Here is a 27,899-nt window from a genome sequence, read left to right as displayed (position 1 = left end):
CAAAAACTATCTAAATATTATTGATATGCATGAAAGTTTAATCATGGATGATATCACATATTCTGGAAAGTTAAGCAAAATGGATCCTAGATATTGCTAACAAAAGAGCTGCAATTTTTAAAAAAAATATTACAAGATGATGCAGTTAAAATGATCATGGGATATGTGAACAGATGTGAAAAAACAGTAATAATCAATTACTGCCCAACCATTGTTTCTCATCCTTCCCTCTGGTTCTCTGGTGAACTACATGACCCCCTCTTCCTTGTGGAAGCCCCTCGGACATTGGAATACTGCTATCGTGTCTCCTCTATTTCTCCTTTTCTTTAGACTAGCCAAAACCAAATCCCACAGTCGTTCTTCATATGTTTTAGTCTCCAGGCCTTTGATCATCTTAGTTGTTCTTCTCTGATTTTTTTCCAAACTCTCAACATCTTTTTAGTGATATGGTGACCAAAACTGGCTGCAGTTGTCCATTTGTGGTCTTACTAGGGTTTTATAAATTGGTACTAATACTTTGTGTGATCTTGATTCTATGCCTCTGTTTATAAAATCCAGGATTGTATTAGCTTTTTTTGGTTGCTGCTGAACACTGCTGGCTCAAGTGATCGTCCACTAGGACTTCAAGGTCCCTCTCACAGTTACTGTTTTTAAGCCAGGTCTCACTCAATTTGTACTTGTACCTTTGATTTTTTCTGGGTGGTCTTCAAGGGCAGCCCCATGTAGAGAGCATTGCAGTAGTCTATACGGGAGGTAACGAGTGCGTGGGTGACTGTACGTAGGGCATCTTGGTCCAGAAAGGGGCGCAACTGGTGTACCAGGCGAATCTGGGCAAATGCCCCCCTAGCCATGACTCCAATATGATCTTCAAAACTGAGTCGTGAATCCAGGAGGATGCCTAGATTGCGTGCTTTTTCAACGGGAGGTAACATCTCTCCTCCTATAATCAAAGATGGAACCTCTTGGACTAAACGAGATGTCGGTACGTAAAGCCACTCAGTCTTGGCCGGGTTGAGCCGGAGCCTGCCGAATAGTTGCTTCTATCTCACATGCCAATAAGAAATTCTTAAGATCCTATCATTCTGGACTTCAACAGTGCATGGAATGAGATAGCTGCTAGATATATAAACTGGATTCAAAAGGGGAACATTCCTAATATCCAGTGGATGGTGGAAAAGGCAAGAAAACTTCAGAAAGATTTGTGGATAGCTTTAAAAACATGGATGGTATTAAGCCATGTCATCTGCCTGTTGAATAATTTGTATGATGTCTAGGATGTAACACAACCAAAGCAACTAAACCCCTCAGAATCAAGAAATGTAGTCCCCTAATTAATTTATATGCAGAATATGTCATGAGAAATGCTGAACTAGAAAAAAAAGTAGATGTTGGAATCAAAATTGCTAGGAGAAATATCAACAACCTCAGATGTGCAGATGACACCACTTTGAAGACTAGAAGTGAGAAAGGCTTAAGGAATCTCTTGCTAGAGGGGAAAAAAGTTTTCTGCTTAATATTTTTTTTTATTCAATCAAGTTACCAAGCAATGTCAAGTCAATCCAAACAGGTGGAAAAGAACATAAATAGATCAGGATAGCAACTTGGAAATACTTTATCTTCCTATGCTCAAAAATTCACAAGGATTGTCATTAGAGTCATGAAATAAAGAAATGTCTCTTATTTAGAAGAAAGACGAGTCTGAATAAAATATTAAAGTGTATAGGTTAATGTTATGTACTGGGCTCATAAGTAATACTCTCCAGCAACCCAGACTACAAGTCTCCAGCACTATGATTGGCTATCCCTAGGTGGCAATGGTTGTTTCAAACCTATTGGCTGCCGCCTAGGGGCGAAATTATATACTGTGGCTAGTTGCAGCCATTTGCTCAGTACAGATTCTGCACGAAATAAAATATGAGTTTCCCTTTACTCAGCTATCTCGTCTTCATTCCTGCACCAAAGAACCCGCTATTTAACACTGGCGACGAAGGTGAGATCCTGCTTCACTAAAAAGAGTTGAAGTCTATGAGGGGAAGGCACTGCACGCCGGAGGGAAAAGGCATTTTCTCTCCCCCCCCTCTCTCATGGTTGGCTAGCAAGCTACGCTAGCAACCTCATGCTCAGTCCAGTCATTCCCTGAGCCTGGAAAGCAGGATTTGGAAAGAATGCAGGAACCAGCTAAGAAAGAATGCTGAAGGTCGGGAAACTTCGGTAATTCAACGTGAAGCACCCGGAGGAATGGCCATCATATTTATCCCAGGTAGAGAACTACCTCAGGGCTAATCAGATCACGGAAGAAGGACTGAAGGCCACAATGCTACTCTGCATGTGCAGCCCAGCAACCTTTGATTTGGCCAAGAACCTTTTCGTGCCAACACCGATTGAAGCGGTCTCCTACGTAGACCTCAAAATGAAGCTAACCGGACATTTCCAGCCCAAGATGTCTGAAATGGCTTGGCGGTGTAAGTTCGACCAAAGAGTGCAACGACCGGGTGAATCAGCTTCAGAATTCATAGCGGGCCTGAGGCAGGCCGCACGCCTTTGCAAATTTTCAAATTTAGAAGAGTGACTACGAGACCGGCTCGTCTGTGGTCTATGGGACCGAATGCTTCAGCAGAGACTCTTTGCTAGATGAAACTTAACATTCTCTGAAGCACAAGATGAAGTGATGGCCAACGAAGCTGCTGGGGGCACAGTTCAAACAGTACAGCCTGCCAAAACAACAAAGTGTATAGAATGAGGATGCCAAATGCACTGAAGAATCTTCCGAGAAAGATGAACCTGAAATCAACAGACTCCAAAAGCAACCCCACGCACAACACCGCAACAGCCAGCAGCGAGAGGACAGTTACAAGGCAGTTCTCTTACCGAGATGTTAAGGGGTGCGGCAGCAACCATTTTCACGCCAATTGCAGATTCCGATCAGCCACATGCAGAGCTTGCAGAAGGACAGGCCACATTGCAGTGGTTTGCAGAGCCCAACATAGAGACCGGCCACCCAAACACCAGTCGGAAGAACCCACTAGGAGAGGTACTGGGGCCCAAGGTCCAGTTAGTGTGGGGTTTTTCAGAAGCCGTAGAAGCGTGTGCTGCACTGGGGCTTGGCGCCCCCTCAAACCCAAACTTAAGCTCATGGTAGAGCTACAAGGAGTTCCATGTAAGATGGAATTGGACTCTGGCTCTGCAGTCTCAATCATTTCTCAAGACACTTTTAACTTTGTGTGTAGACACAGTAACAATTGGGCCAAACTAAGACCCTCAGATATAATCCTAACTGATTTTCAAAATGCTCACGTTACAGTTAAGGGAGAAGCCACTTTGACAGTAAAATTTAAGGGGTTTTGGGGGCACCTGGATGTAATAGTAGTAGGGGGCCAGAGAACGAGTCTCATTGGACTCGATTGGTTTGATGCCTTAGGTATTCAGATTACTGGTATAAACCGGACACAAACTGCAGACCTTGCATCAGTATGCGAAGACTATGCAGATGTTTTTGATTCAACCCTAGGAACATACACAGGCCACCTATCTCATTTAAGCTAGATCCCAACGTAGTTTCAATCAGGGTTAAGCCTCATAGGGTCCCCTTTGCCTTAAAACATAAAAATGATTCAGAAATTGATAAGCTTGTAGAACAGGGCATATTACAACCTGTTGATGGTGGGGAGTGGGAAACTCCTATCGTCACTCCACTTAAAGCCAATGGGGAAATTCGCATTTGCGCTGACTATAAATGCACTCTAAATAAAGCCCTCAAACAACATGTGTACCTGGTCCCAGTGGTCAACCACATTTTAGCCTCCTTGCAAGGGGGTACTATTTTTGCTAAACTTGATTTAGCACAGGCCTATCAGCAATTGCTGGTTGATGAGGCCACAGCAGCAGCTCAGACAATCGTGACTCACAGGGGGGCTTTCAAAGTTAAACGCTTACAGTTTGGAGTCAGTGTCGCACCGGGCATTTTCCAGGGAATTATGGAGTGTACACTTAAGCGTATTCAGGGTGTCTGCCCTTATTTTGATGATGTTCTCATCGCAGGGGAATCCCCAGAAGTGTTGGCCAGTAGGCTCAGGGCAGTTTTGCAGAAGCTTTGCAAAGCAGGCCTCGAATTTAAAAAAAGCAAGTGTAGTATTGGGGTTCCTTCAACAGAATTTCTGGGTTTCCAAATTGATGCTAACGGCATTCACCCTGCTGATTCTAAAGTGAAGGCCATTAAAATGGCCCCTAGGCTCAAATCCAAAGAAGAGCTACAAGCATTCTTGGGCCTCCTAAACTTCTACCACACATTTCTACCTCATAAGGCTGCACTAGCAGAGCCCCTCCACAGGCTTCTAGATAAGAAAGCTCCATGGCAATGGACTAACTTACATGAAAAAAGTTTCCAGGACTTAAAAGCACTGTTGTCAGAAAGGTCCACTGTAACAAAGAGTCTAAACCAGTATGTCTTGCATGTGATGCATCTCCCTATGGGGTGGGGGCAGTTTTAAGCCACATAGAAAAAAATGGAACACAGGTTCCTATAGCATTTTACTCTAGGACATTGTCCTCTGCTGAGCGCAACTATGCTCAGATTGACAAAGAGGCACTAGCCATCGTTGCTGGAATTAAAAAAAAATCATGACTATTTATATGGCAGGGACTTCATGGTCTTTACAGACCACAAACCTCTGTTGGGACTTTTCACAACAGACAAACAACCCCCCCACATACTTTCTCCAAGAATGCTGAGATGGTCTATTTTTCTATCTGCATACACTTTTAAATTGATTCACAAACCGGGTAAAGAAATGGGCCATGCTGATGGCCTCAGCAGACTACCACTGCCACTAATGGAACCAGATCCGGTTCCAGCTGCTAGAATACTATCCATACAGGACATATCTGAATTTCCTCTCCATGCAGGGGACATTGCTGCTGAAACTGCCATAGATAAACTACTTAGTAGAGTATTGTAATGAGTATACACAGGCTGGTTGGATAAAAGCCCAGGTTCTGAGTTTCAAAACTATTTTGTCAGAAGGCATGAGTTATCTGCCCACAAGGGGTGCATATTATGGGGAAACAGAGTCATAATTCCCACTTCCCTAAGAGACAGGGTTTACAGTCATTACATGAAGGCCACCCAGGCATTGTCAGAATGAAAGCTTTAGCTAGAAGCTACCTTTGGTGGCTGGCCTTGATAAGGACATTGAGGCACAAGTCCATGGTTGTTATACATGCCAGCAATCGAGGCCTGAAATGCCACATGCTCCAGTTTACAGGTGGGAGGAAACGCACACTCCCTGGTCTAGGGTTCACATAGACTACGCTGGGCCCTTTCAGGGACAGCTCTTCCTTATACTTGTGGATAGCCATTCCAAATGGCTGGAAGTAATTCCAGTTCCTAACATGACTACTGCTAAGACCATCCAGGTGCTGAGAAAACTCTTTACTATACATGGGCTGCCAGATGTCCTAGTTTCTGACAATGGGGCCCAATTCACTGCTGCTGAATTTCAGGCCTTCCTTAGAGCTAATCTCATCAGACATGCAACGTCTGCGCCCTTTCATCCATCTTCTAATGGTCAAGCTGAATGCATGGTGAGGACAACAAAGGAAGCACTCAAGCACATTGTTACAGGTGACTGGCATCACAGATTGGCAGATTTTCTACTCTGCCAGCATTCCTCGCCCTGCACTGCTACAGACAAAAGTCCTTCAGAACTATGTTGGGGGAGGCGTTTGATCACTAAACTGGACAGGTTGCATCCAGATAGAGTGGCAGCATAAGCCTCTCGACCAAAACCCCCGAGCGGGCTGCACATGGGCGATTGGGTTTGGGCCAGGAACTATGGTCATGGGAATCTGTGGGTTCCTGGTCAAATTACCAAAGCATCCGGACCCCTGTCTTATGAAGTGGGGTTGGAGGGAGGGCGAGTTGTCAGATGACACATTGATCAGCTCAGGAAACGGTTTCCAGAATGGCCACTAAGTGAGAACTGCATCATAAGTCCCTCCCAAGGTCCTCAAACTTGCGGCCAAGCCAGTCCTCACATGGACTCTCAGGACTTTTCCTTCATAACTGAGGTGGAACCAGAGGGAGAAGTGGGGAGTCCTGGAATGCAACATGGATCCCCTGAAGGAGCAAGCCATCTGAATTTCAGCAACCGCTGTGCCTACTCTGCTGATCAGTCTGACTCTGGGGTGGGCCAACCTGGAGAGGACAGCCAGAGAGCATCTAATCCTCTTGACTCAGGAGCACAAAGGGACACAAGTCTACCCAGCCCACTGGGTAAGCTGGTAGACCACAAAGTGATGGGGACTCCGAGACGTTCCACTAGGGCACACAAGCCTCCTTCATATCTTGCTGACTATGTTGTAAAATAAAGAGCTATAATATTGTGTATTGCTGTATGCCACTATACTACAGAAACTAGTGCTATGTTGTAACTGTCTAAGTATGCTTGCCATGAAGCCTATTCATTCAGACATTGTTTAATCACGTTGTAACCTATTGGTTTTTTTTGTTTTATTACTTTTATTTTAGTGAGTTTTGATAATGGGTCTTGATAATTGCATTAAGACTAACTTACGTTAATATTGTCTGATCTAAGAGGGGAGGGGTGTTATGTACTGGGCTCATAAGTAATACCACATGGGTTGCTGGAGCAGCTAACAGCTCTCCAGCAACCCAGACTACAAGTCTCCAGCGCTACGATTGGCTACCCCTAGGTGGCAATGGTTGTTTCAAACCTATTGGCTGTCGCCTAGGGTCAAGACTATATATTGCAGCTAGTTGCAGCCATTTGCTCAGTACAGATTCTGCACAAAATAAAATATGAGTTTCCCTGTACTCAGCTACCTCGTCTTCATTCCTGCGTCAAAGAACCCACTATTTAACAGTTAACAACAAAAGCATGTACTTGTAAGGCACTGGCTTCCCCTGATGTAACTTAAGGCTCTGCAACTAGACTATCAAACAGACGCCATGAAGGCAAAATTGATGCCTTTTGAATGGTGCTGAAAAAAATTCCTGAGAAGACCTTGGCTTGCAAGAAAAACAAATACTTCAACACTAGAAGAAGTAAAACCAAACTGTTCATTGAAAGCAGTAATAATGAAGGTAAAATTTAGGTATATTAGGTACCTCAAGAGAAGGGGAGGAGCCATGAAAGAAAACTGTGATTGCTTGGAGTAATGGAATGCAATAAAAAGAAGCTGAGGGAAGACGTGTTCTGGCTCATGTTACTGACGACATAAGTAGTAGCTTATAGTAACTCCACAAAACAGTTACTGAGAGAAAATTCTGGTAGAATTATATTCACTCGGTGACAATGTGTGGAAGTGACAGAAACAAAATCATGGTTGCTTCTTGTGGCCTGCTGATAATTCTTTAGCAAGTGATACTGAATCTGGCCATATAGCAGGACACACTGTGCTTTCCAATTTAACTGATGATGTTGTAGGAGATAAGCACTGGGCGTCAAGCCTGAAATTTGGAGGTTGAACTTGCAATCCTTCATTTTATGTGATTCAATTCACGTGTATACTTTCTTCTCCAGCGAGGCCACCTCACTGCATCTCCAAAGTCTTTCTCAAGAGTAACTATAGCCCAACAGATTTGTCAGGAAATGCAGGAAGGATTTATGCTGAATTTAGTTCTTTTACCTCATGGTCAGAGAGAGCCTTTTGAAAATAACACAGCTCCCTACATGGGAATTGGAGCTCAATTGTCAGTCAGAAAATTCTCTTCTTCTATCTCAGATGAAAGAGTGCCAAATTTTTATTACAAGATTATGTTCAAAAGTCACAAAATAACTGTTCTTTTAATTTGTCCTGTGGATATTGTCTTTGCAAAATAACTTTCAAATAATATACTTTTCCCTTCTCTGGAAGATGTTTAATAATATATTGAAATGAAGCAGCTGTACCATATGGCTTCCTGTCTTGTATGCATCAGCCATGCTGCTTTTGGTCCTTCTAGATCCATTTAAGATATGAAGGAGACCATTAATATATCCCTTAACTAGCTTATTCTTCAGAGCTTCTCAAGAGGCAGCTGTCACAACTTTAATAGGTCTAACATTACTTTTTCAACATGAGGTATTATAATAGCTACACACAAACAGGCACACAAATATGTGCTCACAAAATACAAAATTCCACACCTTTATAGAGTTTTCAAGGAATAATTTAACTTTCAAAAAAAGAACTGAAATACTGACTGGAACTGAACATTAATGTTGTGTGTATACTTGTTGGGGTCTGTGATGGTGCTGTTGATGTACATGTGGGAGCAGAGTGGACATCTGAGTTTGTTATAGCATCTGATTCCCATGTTAGTATTGTCCTTGTTGCTTGTGAATCTGCTTCAGGTTGGGTGGTTGTTAATATGCAAATGTGGCCATGCCACTCAGTGCCTGAGGAAAGGCAGTAATATTGTCCAGTATGATTTCAACTTATTAATAATAGGTCTGAATGTTTTGAATGTGAATTGTAGGTGACAACTAATGGTTTCTGTTTTTCGGTTTTTGTGGTTTGTCTTTTAATTGCTCTCTAGGAGGACTGATCTGGCTCTGTGGGTTTGCCTATTGAACTTGTCTAGGGCACGGGTGTCAAACTCGCCACATCATGTGACATGTCATGATGCATTGCTACTTTTTTTGCATTGCTGGAGCTGAGGTGGGTGTGGCCTCATATGATGCAACCGTCCCATTGGCCAGCAGTTTGACACCCCTAGTCTAGCGGATTACTTCGGTCTCCTGAATGCCTGGCATAATTTCATCAGCTGAAATTCTGAACTGTGACAGTGATTCAGAACAAATGCAACTGTAATGTAATGATTAAGAGCAGGTTAACACACCAGACTAGGTTCTAGTCTCACCTTAGGCACAAAGCCCACTAAGTAATTTTGAGCCAGACACTCCCTCTCAGCCCTAGAAAGTAAACAATGACAAAGTACTTCTGAAAATCTTGTCAATAAAAGTGCAGGACTAAGTACAAGCAGTCACTGAATATCAAAACTGACTTGAAGGCACAAAAGTGGCACTTGGCTGCAGATTTGCTAATATATTCTGGGTAGAAGCTGGTACCATCCTTTCTGAAATAACTAGAATAGAATGTGTTTATGTGGTTCAGGTTAACAATCTTAAACAGTCAAATAATCAGATAAATACTCTCAACTGTAATATTAAATAAACAAGGGGAACATAATCTGAACCTCATTCAGAGTTCTGAAAACGCCTAAAAATTCTATCTTTCTTGGAGAAAATGTCACGCAGGTGCATTGTGTTGAATAATGTTCTATTTTAATGTAGGAAATGTAACTACTCCCCTGCCTTATGTCTCTTGCAATGGCACCTTTGAAATATGACACACCTTCTCAGCAAGGCGCCTTCAGCAGCTCTTCATGCAAAACCTACTATTTCCCACAAAATGTGTGGGCTGCATAATTTCATGTCTCAGCACTTCCTAGTACTGCATTTTTAAAGGAATCTCATGATGGAGCAGTCATCCCAAAGCTGCTTGAAACAGAAACTTGATAGGACTTTGATGTAGCTTTCTAGATGTCTTATAATGTAAGCCAAATCTCAGCTTGCAAGAGACTCAACATGGAAGTGTAGGTCAAAAGTGGGACTCATCCTTGATAAACTAATGGTAATCTAATCCATTATTCTGGTTTTTATGCTGGCCAATCATATGTTTCTGAGAAAAATAAAAATAAAACACAATGATAGTACATTAGGTTACATTGTGACTTACAACAGTTCATTTAGCGACTATTCAAAGTTACAACAGCACTGACAAAGAATGACTTACGGCCATTTTTCACACTTATCACCATTGCAGCATCCCTATGGTCACGTAATCAAAATTCAGACCCTTGGCAACTGACTCACATTTATGACAGTTGCAGTGTCCTTGGGATCATCTGATCGCCTTTTGTGACTTTCTGACAAGCAAAGTCAATGGGGAGGTGAGATTCACTTAACAACCATGTTACTAAACAACTGCAGTGATTCACTTAATAACTGTGGCAAGAAAGGTTGTAAAATGGGGCAAAATTCATTTAATAAATGTCTTACTTAGCAGCAGAAATTTTGGGCCCATTTTTGTTTGTACGTTGAGAACTACCTGCAATCTTGTCCTTTGACCAATGTGCCATACGGTCTCCAGATATTTGAAAAGGAGTATAGACATTATCCCCAGTAGCCAGTGCTTTTTTTGTAAAAGAAAAAGGTGCCGGAACTCACACATGTCATACAACCCGCCTTGCCTACCCTACAAGGTTCCATCCAAAAAAGGTGCCGGAACTCCGTTCTGAGCGTTCTCTGAGAAAAAAAGCCCTGCCAGTAGCTATTGATGTATCTGTCCCACACAGACTAAATTCAGCCACTTCTCAGAGCATGCAGATCACTGCTTAACTTTTTGGACCTGAATATACTTTCATAATTTAATCTATGTAGGAAGAGAGCTCTTTATAATATCCCAAAATCAGAAGGGCGCTTGTATGAGAAGTCTGATGCATCTTGATGACATTAGCTGCAGCTTGCAAAAGATACTGCTCTGTAATAAAATTTGCTTGTCACAAAAAGTGCTACCAGATTGCTTTTGGTAATCTAATCTAATATTATTGTTGAAAAGGAAAATATGTGCATCAGAGGGACTTGGTAAATGTGTTATTCATCTATATCCAAGAAAATCTTTTGGAGGAAGACAGATAAAATAAACAGAGGGAATATTTCACATACAATTCTGAGAAGCTGAACATCTGATGATCTGTACATATTTTGGACCAACTTTTACAATCTCTTGACAATGGACACTGGCCACAAGCCATACTGGCTCGGGCTGAATCCCAAAACATTTGGAAGGTTACTTAGTTGGCTATAGGTTGGCTCATCTATGTTGTATAGGTGGGTGGCAGTTTGCTTTTATAGCTGAATAAATACGTTGTTATAGAGACAATCCTCGACAACTGAGACCAGAATTTCCATTGTTAAGCAGGGTGATTGTTAAGTGAATCGTACCAAATTTTATGACCTTTTTTGCCATGGTTGTTAAATGAATCAGCGTACTTCTTAAGTGTATCATGATATCCTTAAGCCAATCTGGCTTCCCCCATTGACTTTGCTTGTCAGAAGCCAGCCGGGAAGGCTGCAAATGGTGATCACAGGATGCTTAAACACAGGCCAGTTGCCATGAACCCAAATTTTGATCACATAACCATAGGGATTCTGCAAGGAATTCTTAAACTGATCAGTGTTTTTTCAAGCCAACTTCTGTATTCACTTCCTTTTCTTTTCCAGCAGGTTTGCTTTTTTTATTTTCCCCCCTCTTATCTTTATTCATCGAATGCAGTCTTTTTCTCTTTGCAGCCTGCTTACCCTCACCCCCTCTGTTTCATGTTAGGCTGATAAATCCAGAGTCAACTTTTTTTCCTCAAAAATATATGGAGTGGGGAAAAGTTTACCCATTGGAGAATTCCAGAAGTATGAAGAAGAAGGGAATTTGGGCTGCTATAGCATTCAAAGCAGCTTCTTTGTTTGAATTATGCAAACAGGGAAATCCTGCTCTTTCAGGCATAGACTTTCTCCTCATCTTTTCTTGCTTTGATCAGACCACTAATCTATTCTTAGGCCAGTCTTTGCCATTTAGGACGTTGAACCTCCAACCAGCCCTTTTTAAATTCTTAGGACACAGAACATAGAATAACAGAGTTGTAAACTACCTTGGAGGTCTTCTTATCCAACCCCTTGTTTGAATAGGAGACACTATACCATTTCAGATAAATGGCTGTCCAGTCTCTTCTTAAAAGCCTCCAGTGATGGAGCACCTACAACTTCTGAAGGCAAGTCCTTCCACTGGTTAATTATTCTCACTGTCAGAAAGTTTCTTCTTAGTTCTAAATTGCTTCTCTCCTTGGTTAGTTTCCATCCATTACTTCTTGTTGTGTCTCCTGGTGCTTTGGAAAATAGGTTGACCCCCACTTTTTTGTGCCAGCCCCTCAAATATTGGAACACTGCTATCATGTCACCCCTTCTTTTCATTGGACTAGTTATTCCCAATTCCTGCAACCATTCTCCATATGTTTTAGCTCCAGTCCCCTAATTATCTTTGTTGCTCTCCTCTGCACTCCTTCCAGAGTCTCAACCTCTTTTTTATATCGTGGTGAGCAAAACTGGATGTAATATTCCAAGTATGGTCTTACTAAAGCTTTATAAAGCAATACTAATACTTCACTCGATCTTGATTCTATCCCTCTATTAATGTAGCCTAGGATTGCATTGGCTTTGGCTGCTGCATACATCTTATCTCTCTTCCTTGCAGCAAAAGTCTTCTTTGACTCCCCATGGCCTTGTATTGAGAGGAAGTAAAGCTGAAAGTTACTTCCAGTAATACTTTTCAGCCATGTGAGATGAAGGTATAGTGGATACGTCTGGTAGATTTTGTAGTATCCCAAACAAAACAGAGAATGCTAGTAAAAACAACCCACAGTGCTGTAAATGGAGTGGAATAATAAAGATAATTTTAAATTTTAATATGGGAACTTGAGCCAGTATTTGAAGAATGCCAAAGGAATGGAAGAACAGACCAATTAAAAATTATTAGGGAATGGCTTTATATGAGCAACACAGAAGATACTATTAACCATTACAATCAGCTCCCACCACAATGGTGGTTAATTAAACTTATACTTCTCGAAGTAACATAGGACCAAATTATTTGAAGGAGCATTTCCTGTACATGAGTTTGTGAATTTGAATTTGTCTTCGTAACTTGGGTTCTTTTGTCCCACAGAAAAGCTGACTGTATGAAAAACAGGTTTTCTGTCATGGTATCCCAACTATAGGTAGTCCTCGACTTACAACCACAATTGATCCTAAAATTACTGTTGCTAAAGGAAACAGTTAATAACTCAATTGTCAAATGAGTTATGCTCCAGTTTATGACCTTTCTTGACACAATTGTTAAGTGAATCACTGCAGTTGTTAAGGTAGTGACATGGTTGTTAAGAGAATCTGGCTTCTTCATTGACTTTGCTTGTCAGAAGCTCACAAAAGGGGAGGGTTGAAATGAGGGGTCCTTGGTGCTCTCTGAGCTTGCTTGTTGCAGACGTTTCATTACTCTAACTGGGTAACATCATCAGTGCTAGTAAGTGTCACGACGTCCTCAGCGAAGAATCACAAACACACCAAAGGTACGGGTGACAAGGTTTAATCTTCAACTCTCACAAATCAAACCGTGGTAAAGTCAGCGTTGAGGCATCCAGCCTCAATGCTCTTTTATCATGCAGTTACACCTTAACCCCACCCCTTCAGAGCAAACCGGCATCCACCCACCTCCCCATAAAAGCCCCACCCATCACCCTGCACAGCCACCACCCACCGCGTGTGTTGCTGCGGCGCGCTGGACTTTTCCTCAGGTAAGTTCTGTCCTTCTGCCTCCATACGCCCCCCTGTCCATTCCAGTATTGCAACTGCGTAATCCCCCCTGGGCCCACCCAAATGCCCAGCCGGAGAGAGAGGCAGCGTGGGCATGGCCACCCCCCTGTCCGTGGCTGCCTGTGGCAGGTCAGTCCTTCCGGCCGCTTCTCCATCGATCCTTACTCATCCCGGCTCTGGCTGTGTTTGCGTTCTCGCAGGGTGCTCCGTCGGTGCTGCGCCCGCCGGCATGGCCACGGACGGGGGGGTGGCCATGCCGGCGGGGCTTGACAGTAAGGAGGTGCTGTTGCTGTCAGTTTATATTCTGGTGTCTTGCCTGTCTGTGTGGGTGGGGGGGGGTCTTAGGGATTCTTAGTTGTACTGTTTACTAATGGCTCTTTAGCAGTTTCTTGATTGGGGTATTGCTTACTTGATTGTTGGTCTGAAGGTGACCTTGGAGTTAATCTATGCTGATCTGAGTGCTGATCTCTTTTGGGCTGGTTGATTGTCTCTTTTGCATAGTCTATAGATGTTGTTATGTCTAAGTCTATGGATGATTGATTTGTCAGAGTGACAGAAATTCTAGAAATTCCCTGGCATTTTTGGATTTCTAATCCCCACAATTTTGAATGGGGCCTCTAGAGAGTTTCCAAAAATTGCTCTGGAACTATTTTTGTAATGTGACAGTAGGCAAACATTATAAAATATACAAGGATTAGTTATTAGATCTACGGAAAGCAGCCTTGATACAATTCAGACTGGAAAACTAAGACTCAAAGGTGATATAGTTCAGTTCAAGTACGCACTTCAAGGTTTGAGGGCAAACCAATTAAACTTCAGCCACTCTGAGATGTGAAAAAGAACAGGAAATTGCCCATCAGTTATAATGAGGAAGCATTAAAATTCATGCAGCTATTTTTATTTGTAGAGTGGTTTATAAATAACAAGGAGGGTAATTTAGAGGAGACCAATTCAGCCACATTTCAGTAAGATATCTTCACTATAATAGTTGCACTACATCTTTATTTAGAATGAGGTAACTGGGTGAAAAAAAGGTGAGAGCAGATATGAAATAATGAAGAAAGTGTCCTGCTTCCACTGAAACATAAGTTCTTTTTCCTTAGTTCTCCATTTGCTTTTCTGCCTCTGATCATTGGTAGGTTCCAGAAGGGTTGGAATGGTTGCTGTTGACCTTGGTTTCTCTTAAGAATGACCCCTTACCACCAGAGAAATCTTAGACCTGCAGGTCTCTTCGGGATCCCAAAGGTGCTTTTTTAAAAAAGGCAACTGGACTTTCTTTATTTTCTCTTGAGGGCATTTTGCTTCTCACCCAAAAGGCTTCTTCAGTTCTGACTGAATGGTGGAGAAGAAAGGATTTATATTCCATGCAGTCATCTGGTTGTTACCACTCTCTCTGAGAGTCATCGAGGCCACTTGGATGTTTATCTCTGCCCTCAGGGTCACCTGAACAGTGCAAATGCGTGTGGACCCTTTTTGGAATGGCTGAAAGGACTGTGTTGTAAACAGCAAAGAGGTGATGTCATTTCCTCTCCCCTGAAGAAGCTTCTTGGATGAGAAGCAAAACATCTTCAAGGAAAAACAGTTGCCTTTTGAAAAAGCACCTTTGGGACAACCATGACCTGGATGACTGAGAATCTCCATAGACATCTTTTTGGGATGACCCTAGGAGATTGCACTTTGACTTTGTCTTTCAGGGTAGCATATCTTTGCTTCCTCTGATTTCTGGCACATACAGTAGTTTCGGCAGAACATATTGGAAAAACCTGTCTCCTGAGCATGACTTCTTCCTGACATGACTGTGGCTTCCTGGCTATGTTAATAGTTTGTAGAAACACAAAAGTAGTGTATGGTGAGACACAATGCCACAGAGATAATCAGTTCACAAAAAAAGAAAGTTAATGTTAAGCTTTGCTAGTCCTATTTGTATTAGAATTAAATGCTTTGTCTAGTATCTGTTAAGAGTCAGCCTGGCATCCATTCATTATTGTTGAGAGCAGTGCTTTTTTTGTAAAAGAAAAAAGGTGCTAGAACTGACACATGTCATACAACCGGCCTTGCCTATCCTACAAGGTTCCATCCAAAAAAGGTGTCGGAACTCCATTCTGAGCATTCTATGACAAAAAAAGCCCTGGTTGAGAGACTTAAACCTATCCCAGTTATGGAAAATATAAAGATTAGACCCAAGACCTAACTGGATTTGCCTGAGTACTGATAGTTTACCTCCCGTATTGATTACTGTAATGCTCTCTACATGGGGCTGCCCTTGAAGACCACCCGGAGGCTTCAGCTGGTGCAGAATGCAGCTGCACGGGTTGTGATGGGAGCTCCCCAATACTCCCATATTACACCCCTCCTGCGTGAGCTGCATTGGCTACCAGTTGCCCTCCGGGTGAGATTTAAGGTGCTGGTACTTACCTTTAAAGCCCTACATGGCTTAGGTCCGGGATACTTGCAGGACCATCTGCTGCCAGGAACAAATTCCCATCGTCCAGTACGCTCACACAGAGAAGGCCTCCTCAGGGTACCGTCAGCTAGGCAATGTCGGCTGGCGACCCCCAGGGGGAGGGCCTTCTCTGTGGGAGCGCCAACCCTATGGAATCAGCTCCCCCCTGAGCTTCGGATGGCCCAAAACCTCCAATCCTTTCGCCGCGGCCTCAAAACACACCTGTTCCACCAGGCTGACCTAGACTGACAGGCATTTTAATTAATTTATATTTAGTATTTTTAATTCATTTTTTAAATTCTCTAATTTTAATTTACTGCACTGATGTTCTCAATTTCATTTTTATCTTGATTTCTGTACTTATTATATGTTTTGTTGTTAGCCGCCCTGAGTCCTTCGGGAGATAGGGCGGGATATAAATCCCATCAATAAATAAATAAATAAATAAATTCCTAATTATATTCATAGAATCAACAGAGATGTATTTTATTATCCCCAAAGAGTACCATATTAAAGTTGTTGGCTGGACACATCAAAGAGATTAAGGAGAATTAAGTCCAAACAATGTTAGCCTTACTACCCTTGAAAACCTCTGATGGGCTGATAGTTTACCAAAGTGATAAAATGTGTCATTCATGTCAATGTCAGTCAGGTCATCACATCACACATTCTGTGCATTATTTATAAAATGTGCCAAGCTATTAAAATCATACTTCCTCTACCTAAGATTGGTTTACCCCGCTTATATCTTGCCTTGACATATTAAACACCCTTATGGAGATTGATATGCTTCCGTTACGTGATGTTGTTTTTCTGCCTCTACCATTTAACTGTTATAGGTTTAATGACTGCAGAAGCACACATTTAATCACTTAGCCACAGCGATATTCACTGTTCCCAATAGCCCTCACTCATTGGATAGCACCAAGGGATGCTTACTTCTGTGCTTCCTTTCAGACAATTGTGGATTTCTCTCATTCAAGAGAACAACCATTGCCATTCTTGGAGGAACCGTGCTGGAGCAGTGGTTAGAATACAGTATTGCAGGCTAATTCTGCCGAATGCCAGGAGTTCGATCCTGACTGGCTCAAGGTTGACTCAGCCTTCCATCCTTCCGAGGTTGGTAAAATGAGGACCCAGACTGTTGGGGCAATGTGCTGACTGGGCAAACTGCTTAGAGAGGACTGCAAAGCACTATGATATGATGTATAAGACTAAATGCTATTGTTATTGTTCTGAGAAGAATCTTTCCAGTGGAATGATCAAAGTGCTGCAAAAAATGGCTGCTTTGTTCTGCTGGCTTACAGGGCTATTAATGTGTGTTGTAGGAATGAAGTCTATGTCTTTATGGGAACAAGTGGGTTATATAGAACTGAACAACACTTCCATTTGAAAGCATGTAAAGGTGTCTCATTCTTAGGAAGGATAGAATTTTATGCTATTCACATGTCTAGTAAGGCATGTTACTAAACACTGTCAGAAAAAAATTGTAGGAAGCTGGAATTGTAGAGCTGGAATTTGTGATAATTAAATCCCAGGGAATGGGGAGAAGGCAGATACTAATTTGTGCAACATTCCCTTGACTTCAGGGCAATTTCTTATTACATTGGATGCAAACTAGTTATGAATACCAGATTTAGAAAAAGAATGTGCCTTTCACCATTTTGAATCAAATTTGGATCTTCTTAAAGCAAGAAACAAATAAGAAATACTAATACTCGTATAAATACTAAGCCCGAAGGACCTTTTTTTTTGGTTTTCTATCTCTGCAAACTAGGGTCCGTGATATGAATCCAGACAATTGTTACTTCCATAATAGAACAAAAGTTTAGTATGAAATGGGAATCCAGCCAGTACCTTGATAAAAACTGCAATATTTTCCTCAAGATTCTCCCAAGACTCAAATGTTGTTTCCTACCTAATAACTTTCCAGTTATGCCTGTTCTGAAACTGCTAAAATTATGCAGATTTAATTCCCAAGCTTGTAGTGGCAGGAAATTACATTTTTATTCTCCCATTTTTTAAAAGGCAGTGAATGGAAGAAAATCTAGTTCTCAGAATTTTTGCTGGAACATTTCTATGAAATATGTCCTTCTAAAATTATATTTGGCATGGTGGGGGAAGTGGTGAATCTTTTTTGAAACTTCCAAATTATAACCACTGCATTTGGAAATGCCCTCTACACATATGTGTGTAAATCTATATATTATATTCTGAATGTGTATTGGGACATTGCATGTCTATGGAGATTCTCAGTCATCCAGGTCATGGTTGTCCCAAAGGTGATTTTTCAGGAAGCAACTGGACTTTCTTGATTTTCTTTGAAGATAATAATAACAATAATAATAATAATAATAATAATAATAATAATAATAATAATAATAATAATAATAATAATAATAATAATAATAATAATAAGTTGGAAGGGTCCTTGGAGGTCATCTAGTCCAACCCCCTGCTCAGGCAGGAAGCCCTATACCATTTCAGGCAAATGGCTGTCAAGTCTCTTCTTAAAAACTTCCAGTGTTGGAGCATTCACCACTTCTGGAGGCAGGTTGTTCTACTGGTTAATTGTTCTAACTGTCAGGAAGTTTCTCCTTAGTTCTAGGTTGCTTCTCTCCTTGACTAGTTTCCATCCGTTGCTTCTTGTCCTGCCTTCAGATGCTTTGGAAAATAGCTTGACTCCCTCTTCTTTGTGGCAGCCCCTGAGATATTGGTACACTGCTATCATGTCTTCTCATTGAAGACCATGACCTGGATGTCTGAGAATCTCCACAGATATTTAGCTATGCACTTTGGGATGAACACCTTTCGAATGGCATGGGAGTATGGACGGATTTCCAGAAAACATTGCAGACTACAGGAGCCATTTGTGCTTCAGTTTGAGATGCAGGCAACACAGACTCATCCCAAACATCCTGTGCCTGTCTTCAACAGTGAAAGGACACAGGACAGAAAACAAGAAGCAAACCCATTAGGACAAGATTCAGCATCTGCATTTAAAAAAGAAAGGCCACTTTTTTGAAGACAGTGAAGTCCACATTTTGGACAGAGAGGACCGATGGTTTGAAAGAGGGGTCAAAGAGGCCATCTATGCCAAAACTGAGCGGAGGAGGAGGGATATGACATCATCTATCTCCAGTCTACAACACAGTCCTTTCAGCAGTTCTAAGACAGTTTCACACCCATTTGCACCACTCATGTGACCTTGAGGACACAGATAAACCTCCAAGCGGCCTGAATGACTCTCTAAAAATGCAAATGACCAGCTGTCTGTAAGGAATATAAATCCTCCCATTTCCCACCATCCAGTCAGAGCTGAAGAAACTTCTTGGATGAGAAGCAAAAGGTCTTCAAAGAAAAACAAGAAAGTCCAGTTGCCTCCTGAAAAAGCACCGTTGGGTGGTCCATTGCATGTACTTCCTAGTTTGTGGGATTGTGATCAGCAATGTATTAGATTGCACTGTACTCTCTATATTAGCTTGCACAGAATAGCAGTAGCATATATTGGGTAAAACTGGATTGTGGTTGTGTTTTGATGAACGGGCCAAAATATGTAACTGACCGGTACTGTCCTTAGTGTTTTCAGGAAATACTACATGTAGATGGGTATGACTAAGGCTGTTAGCATACTCTACAGCCTGTGAAAGCTATGAGTACACTGAGATTAGCAAAGATTGTTATCTATGGCAAAAATTATATAAACCTGGAAATCTAGGATGAACAGGAGAACATTCTGATCCAAACCATGGTATTTATCAAACTTGGATATAGAGTGGCTCGGAAGATATGAAAAACTGTGATTGATAGCCATACTCTTATTCTGATGGACAATAGCATTATAGATGATTAGTATCTGATGATAACGATCCTAAGATTAGAAGAAATCAAATTGTCCCAAAATTTCCCTTTCACTTGGCAGTGGTATAAGAAGAAGAAAGGGAGGGGGGAAATCTTATTAATTTAGCTCTTCATTCAATTTTCCTTCTGTCAGTGAAACTTAGTCCCTTTTTTAGAAGCATCTTCCACCTCCTTGCACCTTCTATTCAACTTTCATCTTGATGGGAAGAAAGCCTGAACTGCCATCAGTTACACTAATGGTTGCACTAGGAGTAAATTAGCTAATGGACTCTATTTTAATCCTTCTTGAGTGGAAACAATTACACACAAAATGCAGGATTATAGATCTGATTCTTCCTGTTGTGCTTACACAACAGAACAGAATAACACAGTTGGAAGGGGATCTTCTAGTCCAAATCTCTGCTCATGCAGGAGAGCCTATATCATTCCAAACAAGTGCCTGTTCAATCTGTTCTTAAAAGATTCCAGTGACGGAGCACTCACAATTTCTGAAGGCAAGCTGTTCCACTGGTTAACTGATCTCACTGTTAAGAAAATTCTCTTTAGTTCTAGGTTGCTTCTCTCCTTGATTAGTTTCTTGTCTTCCCTTCTGGTGCTTTGGAAAATAGATTGACCCCCTCTTCTTTATGACAGCCCCTCAAATATTGGAACACTGCTATCATGTTTTCCGTACTCCTTCTTTTCACTAGGTTACACAATAAGGTAAAGGTAAAGGTAAAGGTTCCCCCGCACATGCGTGCTAGTCGTTTCCGACTCTAGGGGCCGGTGCTCATCTCCGTTTCATAGCCGAAGAGCCAGCGTTTGTCCGAGGACGTCTCCGTGGTCATGTGGCTGGCATGACTAGACGCCAAAGGCGCACGGAACGCTGTTACCTTCCCACCGTAGTGGTCCCTATTTTTCTACTTGCATTTTTACGTGCTTTCGAACTGCTAGGTGGGCAGAAGCTGGGACGAGTAACAGGCGCTCACTCTGTTACGCGGCACTCGGGATTCGACCCGCCAAACTGCCGACCTTCTGATCGACAAGCTCAGCGTCCTAACCCACTGAGCCACCGCGTCCCCTAGGTTACACAAACTCTATTCCTAAAACCATTTTTCATATGTTTTAGTCAAGTAAGAGTAAGAACAAGTAAGAGATGGAACTGTTAGAAAAAAGTTGAATGCAATTGAATTGTGATACTTAAGTAGTGTGAATGGTAAATGTCAAACAGATAGGTCCAAGAATGATTGTATGCTAAATGACGTATATTGAATACAAAACTGAGTGACTGGTATAAAAGAAGCACACTAAAGTATTTTTGTAATTTAATGGAAATGTATAAAGACTGAATTACAAAAGGAAGGAAGGGAGGGAGGGAGGGAGGAGGGAGGGAAGATGGAATGGAAGACAAAGAAACCTATGGATGGATTTGAAAAAAGGCAATGTAAAAAGCAATGGATGGATGTGGTTGAAACAAGAATGGTTTGTAAGAACAGAAAAAACATAGAAGGATATAGTGATTGTTATTATTAGTGTAACAAATTAGTGTAGTTTAGCTATATTTTTTCCCAATCTCAACTTTTCTTTGGCTTAGTATTCATTACTCTGCATTTTACTCCAAAAGAGAATACATTTCTTTCTTTATTTATTTCTCTCTCACACACACACATGCTGACAAGCACAGAGACACAATCCATCCATCCAACTATCATTTGGGTTTTTTCCACATACAGTAGGTGCAAAGAGCTACAGCGTTTACTAACTAGTCATACTCTTCACTAGTAATAGAAAAACAAAGAAAGCTCTTGTTTGTTTTATTAACATAGATTCTCATTTGAACTTGAATAGCCTCTGAAGCTATATTTTGCATTGGGTGGCATTTTATTTGAACCACCCTGTTCAATTGCTGTGCCCAATGTACACCTGTATTTACATATTTGCGTAGTCTATTAGTATACTTTTCTCCATTTGTTAAAAACCTTGAAACAATCTGGGCCAGGTTACAAGTAAAAGAAAATGGGAAATGGTTGATGAACTGTTTCTTCTGACATCTTTTCCACATTAACCTCCCCAAGATGCTTCTTATCTTAATCATTATCTTTATTTAAAGATAATGATTGTACTTCATTTATTTTATTAAATTAAATAAACAATTTCCAATCACTCTAGAGAAATATTTTTGAACTCTATTAAGAATAATATGACTCACTGCAACACCCATAGGTATTATAATGACTTGTCCACTTTATTGATCTTTTTAAAGCTAAATGTACTCTAATTACTGTTCTATTTTATTTCCATTTTACTATGGTAATTATACTTACAACATCTTAATTCAGTTTGGAATGTTAAGAAGAACTAAGGCAGAAACATTCAGAATTCAATTAATTTCAGTAGTATTTAACTGAATTTCCTTTTATTTGGGCTTGGTCTAATGACTAGAACTAATTAGGAAATTAAAATATAAAAGTATACACATGCACTTGCCCACTATATGTTTTCAGTCAGTGGTGAGGAATCTCCTTACCTTTAATACTAGTTCTCCTATCAGTCCATTCCAAGTCCCATTCTCCAGTGGAAGTCCATATTTCTGATCTGGCGCAACATAAATTTCATATGTGAAGCCAAGGTAAGTAGATAAAGATTCCAGGACATCAATTGAGAAACCCTGATATTTCTTTGTTTTGCCCAAAACATTTTCTGACACCATCACAAACGGTTCCTCCTATACAGAGAAGAAAAAGAGTAACACTTATGGCAAAGGAAATTCATATTTTTCAAAGATTTTTTTCACTATTCTTTACCCCAATTTCCTCCCCTCCTTTTTAAACTTGCAGAACTTTGAGTGTTTACTGACACATTCTGGTGTTTCATAGTTGTTAATCCTAGGCTATTATTTCTATTTTATGTAGTACAGAAGAGATGTCCTGTTATCAATTGCAAAGCAGCTCAAGCCTAGAGGTAGAATGATTTTTCTTCCATTCTTGATGGTCAAATAACAGTACTTCAAATGAGTAGCAATGTATTGCAATAGAATAACATTTTAAATAGTACGGTTGTCTGATTTTCTTGGAAAGCTTGTTTCATAATCACATGTATGAGTTCAAAGAGTAAGGCACTATGCATTGTAGGAATCTGACTATGGTCTATTACAGTGAAGTATATATTCCAATTCTCCAAAGTGGGATTGTTATGAAGACCAATGTGCTTCTGGACAGAGAAAATCAGAATGCAATTAAATTTACTGAATGCATCTTTACATGAAAATGGAACTATGTATCCTCATTCAGAGTTAAGTATTTCCAGTAGAGCTATGAATGTTTTTGTGACAACGTAAACAACACTTAATCCAAGAAATCTTATCATTCTGAAGACATTATTCAAGAAAAGCATGCCATGATCTCCAGCTGTATTTTAAATCACATATGTGATGCAATCTCAGAACAGAATTTAGGAAACTAAAATTTTCAGAGCTTGGTTTTATACACAAAGTATACAAATAAGTCAAATGATAGATAGAGCTACTGCAACACTGGACAGCAAGCATATTATATATAAATACATTTTGATTTAGAACAGATAAAAAGATAGCTTTCTTTCCTGTTTAATAAATCTGATCTGCTGCAGTTAATTTACATACACACATACACACACAAACACACACAAAGTCATGTACCAATTTGATGCATTATGTACAACATTCCTTAGATATGTACAGGAAAAGAATGATTCAAATGATGATCTTCACACTGGAAAGACATTCCTATCTCCTTTGTTGGAATATTAGATAATAACAGTTAATAATTCAGAATGTGAATTCAGGAAGTTATAAGTCCCCACTAGTTGCTCCTCTGGTTTATAAAAAGGCTTTTGAAAAAAAACTTGTCCAGCTTTACTGCTTATGCTCAACTTTCAGGAAACGAAGGACAAAAGTAGGCAGGTGAAGAACTTAGGGGTACCTTCTACTACACAATAGCTAGCCACAAATTAAAGATCCCCAAACTGTCAAGGTATTAACATTTTGTTCAAGCATGAAATAGATGACTTTTCAACTCTTGAGTTGATTTATTATGTTTCACTTTACAGGGCATCCAAATGTTCACTACAGATGTTAGGCTCCACATTGCAGAAATTTTTGTGCTTGGAATCTGGCAAAGAATGCTCATTAATATGGTCATTTCTGTAAATGACCAAATGTCTCAATTGAAAATTCCATATCTTAAGGCTCCCACACAATCTATGTTAGAAATGAAGAATAAATTCTGAAAAGAGGAAAGACCAGTTCTATAAAAAGTTTCTCAAGTCAGGATGCACATTAACATAGTAACATAGTACTATATGTTACATAGTTATTTTGAAAAATTTTATATACATAAATGAGAAACCAAACATACACAACCTCCCTCCCTCCTTTCTAAGCATGCATCAGCTGAAATCATCACTTATGTCACAATAATGGTAAAGGTAAAGGTTCCCCCACACATGCGTGCTAGTCGTTTCCAACTCTAGGGGCCGGTGCTCATCTCCGTTTCAAAGCTTGTCCGAGGACGACTCTGTGGTCATGTGGCCTGCATGACTAGATGCCAAAGGCACGGAACGCTGTTACCTTCCCACCGTAGTGGTCCCTATTTTTCTACTTGCATTTTTACGTGCTTTTGAACTGCTAGGTTGGCAGAAGCTGGTATGAGTAACAGGCGCTCACTCTGTTACGCGGCACCCAGGATTCGACCCGCCAAACTGCCGACCATCTGATCGACAAGCTCAGCGTCCTAACCCACTGAGCCACCGCGTCCCTGTCACAATACACTGATGTATTTGCCATAGCATTTTTCCTTGATTTCTTGCAAATGATTAAGGAAATAATATTTTCAGAATCTAGTGACCATTGAAGTCCTGCAGTGGATTCTAAATTTCCCAGGTCATTCCAATTCAGGAAAACACCCTGTACATCTTTCTTTACCATATCAGCTTGAAGTTGTAGGCTCCTTCCCCAGTTTTCTCAAATCCAGAGGATAATGGTTCTATAATGTACACATTTTATCAACTATGGGGCTTCAAAAAGGTTGAGAATTCTGTACAACCAAGGTTTATAATAAGGAAGTATTTCACAAAGCTTTAGAGCCAGCAGTTTGATCCTAACTGGCTCAAGGTTGACTCAGCCTTCCATCCTTCCGAAGTCAGTAAAATGAGGACCCAGATTGTTGCAGACAATATGCTGTGTAAATCATTTTGAGAGTGTTATAAAGCACTATGAAACGGTATATAAATCTAATTGCTATTGCTATTAATAACAGCCTAAGATGGATTAGCTAGGGAATTTGATCTTGCAAAGTTTTCTAAAACCATAGTTGGCCTTAGATCCTGATGTAAGGGCATCTTGTTGAGATTTATCTCAGACCATGTAACCTTCCACACTGTGCTTTCCACAGTCCTGCCAGAGGCAACATATACTTCACTGCCTATTGTCTAGAGTACCAATTCTATAACTTGTTTTTGCAGGGCCCTCAGGAGGTCCGGGCAAAGATTATTTCCATGGAGTTTCAGAAGTGAAGATTACCTACTCTTTTCATGACTTTGTTTAGTAATGCTGCTTTTTTCATTAAATAAAAAATAAATAATAAACTAAAAAAGGATGGTGCTAATGGACCCTCCATGATATTGATAACATCAAAGTGCTTTTAGGAAACCTTTCTTGAAATACTTAATCTTTGAATGAAAATTGGCTCAAGACCACTTGTAACACACCACTGTGCCACGACTGTTGAAGTGGATAGCTTTCACTTGATCGAACCCAAGTCTTTTCCATTTTCCTTCTAGAGATAAAGGGTATCTTATTTCATTATCTCATATGCGGGACAATGATCAAGATAAAAAGTAGGCGTCTCCTGATATGTCTTGTAAAATCATGTATGATAGGAAGAATTCATAAAAAGGCAATCAATAGCACAACTGAGTGGCAGATCTCCCTTAGACTTTCCCAAACACAATAATCTCCTGATGTTTGTGCTCTGTAGTATATATTCAGTTAGGAAACTTAGTTTTTCACTGATATTCTTGTTCCACTGCAGAGAATGAGCAAAAGACATTTTTGCTGACTTCAACTTTTACATCTTGGGTGAGGAACCAGAAAAGTCATGTTTTCATAAACTTATGTTAGAAAACAAATAAAGTAAAATTACGCATACATAGAGTCTCAAGAGCAGCACTTTCAAAGGAGAATTTTATACTGGAATTAGAATAGAATAGAATAGAATAGAATAGAATAGAATAGAATAGAATAGAATAGAATAGAATAGAATAGAATAGAATAGAATAGAATAGAATAGAATAGAATAGAATAGAATAGAATAGAATAGAATAGAATAGAATAGCTTTATTTGGCCAAGTGTGATTAGACACACAAGGAATTTTGTTTAAATTTAAATTTACTTTGTTCAAATATCTCAGAGATTCTCCTTTATTTTGCTTTGTCCACTGTAGCCTGTCTGGCACCTGCAACGGATAAAACTCTGATTTAAAATGTCATTGTGTGTGTTGCACTATTGCATAGATACAGAAGAGAAGAGATTAGGCTGGAGACAAATGAGGACCCACTCTTTTAGCTACCCTTTGGTTCTGCCTTGGAGGAATGATTTGGGTGGAAATTAGTGAACCTTGAGTTGGTCTACCCATATAGTCTCTAAATGCAATATAGAAAATTAAGTCAAAATGCTATGATAATTTTCACTATCTCACCATGTTTTTTAGATCTTCTTAGAGTGACATAAATACCTTAGATCTGTGTCAACTCAAATTTAAATCATGCTGCATGAAGGAATTTTCCTAAAGATTGTTCACAAATGTAAGTTAAAACACTGCTAATTGAGGCTAACGTCTCCCTTCATTGCCATAAAATTTCAGCTGAAAATTTGTTTCTAGTAAAACTGAAAGCATGGTTTATTATGTTTTAATCAACTTAATCACAGTGGTAGCAGCACTTAGCCAACCATGGCTGATCCAGAAAAATCTCAGCAGGAACAGCTGTGCATAGTAATTGGACAGGTGACTAGCAAGAAATCCCAGGACTGTGGAGTATTTGAAAAAAAAATTCTGAAAGAATGTAAGGGCAAACTAATTTATTATTACCAGGAAACATAATGGATATGCCCATAAAGTCATCAGAAGTTAAGCTTGATTCCAGGATTTCTTGACTTTACAAGGGCATCCTTTTTAGGATCAGAATGTTTGAAATATTGCATTTTTGCATAAAAATGCATGGATATTACATTCAATATTTAATTCCTCCCATTTTTAGCAGTAGGTAAATAGTATCTAAAGAAAGGACCTTCTCAGCTATGGCATTCCACATCTGAAATACTCATACTAAAGAGGATATTCTGGTAATAAAATGAAATAAAATGAATGCCCTTCTGGCATCACATAAAATTGCCTGTGCATTAATTTTCCCCCGATGTTTTTAATTGGCCATTTTTATTGAAATTGCTGAAGCTCAATGTGTTTTTATTGTGGCACTACTTTTCTTTACTCATGAGTGCATTTTGGTGATTCAATTTTACTTCATTATTTATTAGCCATTTCCAAATACATTTTCTACAAGAAAAATAGATCTTTAAGCTCCTTTCCATTTTATTCAGGTGACCTAATTAGAAAGTTATAAGAGTCCTGGGTTTTCTAACATTTGGCTTGTTTGTGGGTATCTGTACAGTGTCTAGAGAAATGGACTTTCCCAACGTACAATTATCCTGATGTTGTAAATGAAAAACATGGTATACTCTCTTATTTGTATGTGTCAGGGCAAACAAAATAAGCCCCCCCAGATGTTCCAGACTTAAACTTTTAGAGTTCTGTGTCACTGACTATTCTGGCTGGGCTGATGGAATCTGTTCCTTAGAATATCCAGTGCCTATTCTTAATATAGGTATTGTAATATAATATAAAAAAGGGACGCAGTGGCTTAGTGGGTTAGGACGCTGAGCTTGTCGATCAGAAGTTCGGCAGTTTGGCGGGTCGAATCCCGAGTGCTGCGTAACAGAGTGAGCGCCTGTTACTTGTCCCAGCTTCTGCCAACCTAGCAGTTCGAAAGCATGTAAAAATGCAAGTAGAAAAATAGGGACCACTATGGTGGGAAGGTAACAGTGTTCCGTGCGCCTTTGGTGTCTAGTTATGCCGGCCACAAGACCACGGAGATGTCC

General features: G+C 40.3%; 1 protein-coding gene across 2 annotated transcripts in view; it reads right to left on the bottom strand.

Moving 5' to 3' along the window:
* GRID2 (glutamate ionotropic receptor delta type subunit 2) overlaps nt 1–27,899 on the bottom strand; it is a 1,115,417-nt gene that overhangs the window by 250,192 nt on the left and 837,326 nt on the right. For both annotated transcript variants that reach the window (XM_081332056.1, XM_081332057.1), the window contains exon 10: nt 22,235–22,432. In XM_081332056.1, the coding sequence (XP_081188182.1) occupies nt 22,235–22,432 (198 nt within the window). The remainder of the gene's footprint in view (nt 1–22,234; nt 22,433–27,899) is intronic.

This window comes from Vipera berus, assembly GCF_964194415.1.
Source record: "Vipera berus genome assembly, chromosome: 7".
NCBI lineage: Eukaryota > Metazoa > Chordata > Lepidosauria > Squamata > Viperidae > Vipera > Vipera berus.
Note: the sequence above shows the minus strand (reverse complement) of the source record. Positions and strands in the feature narration are given on the sequence as shown.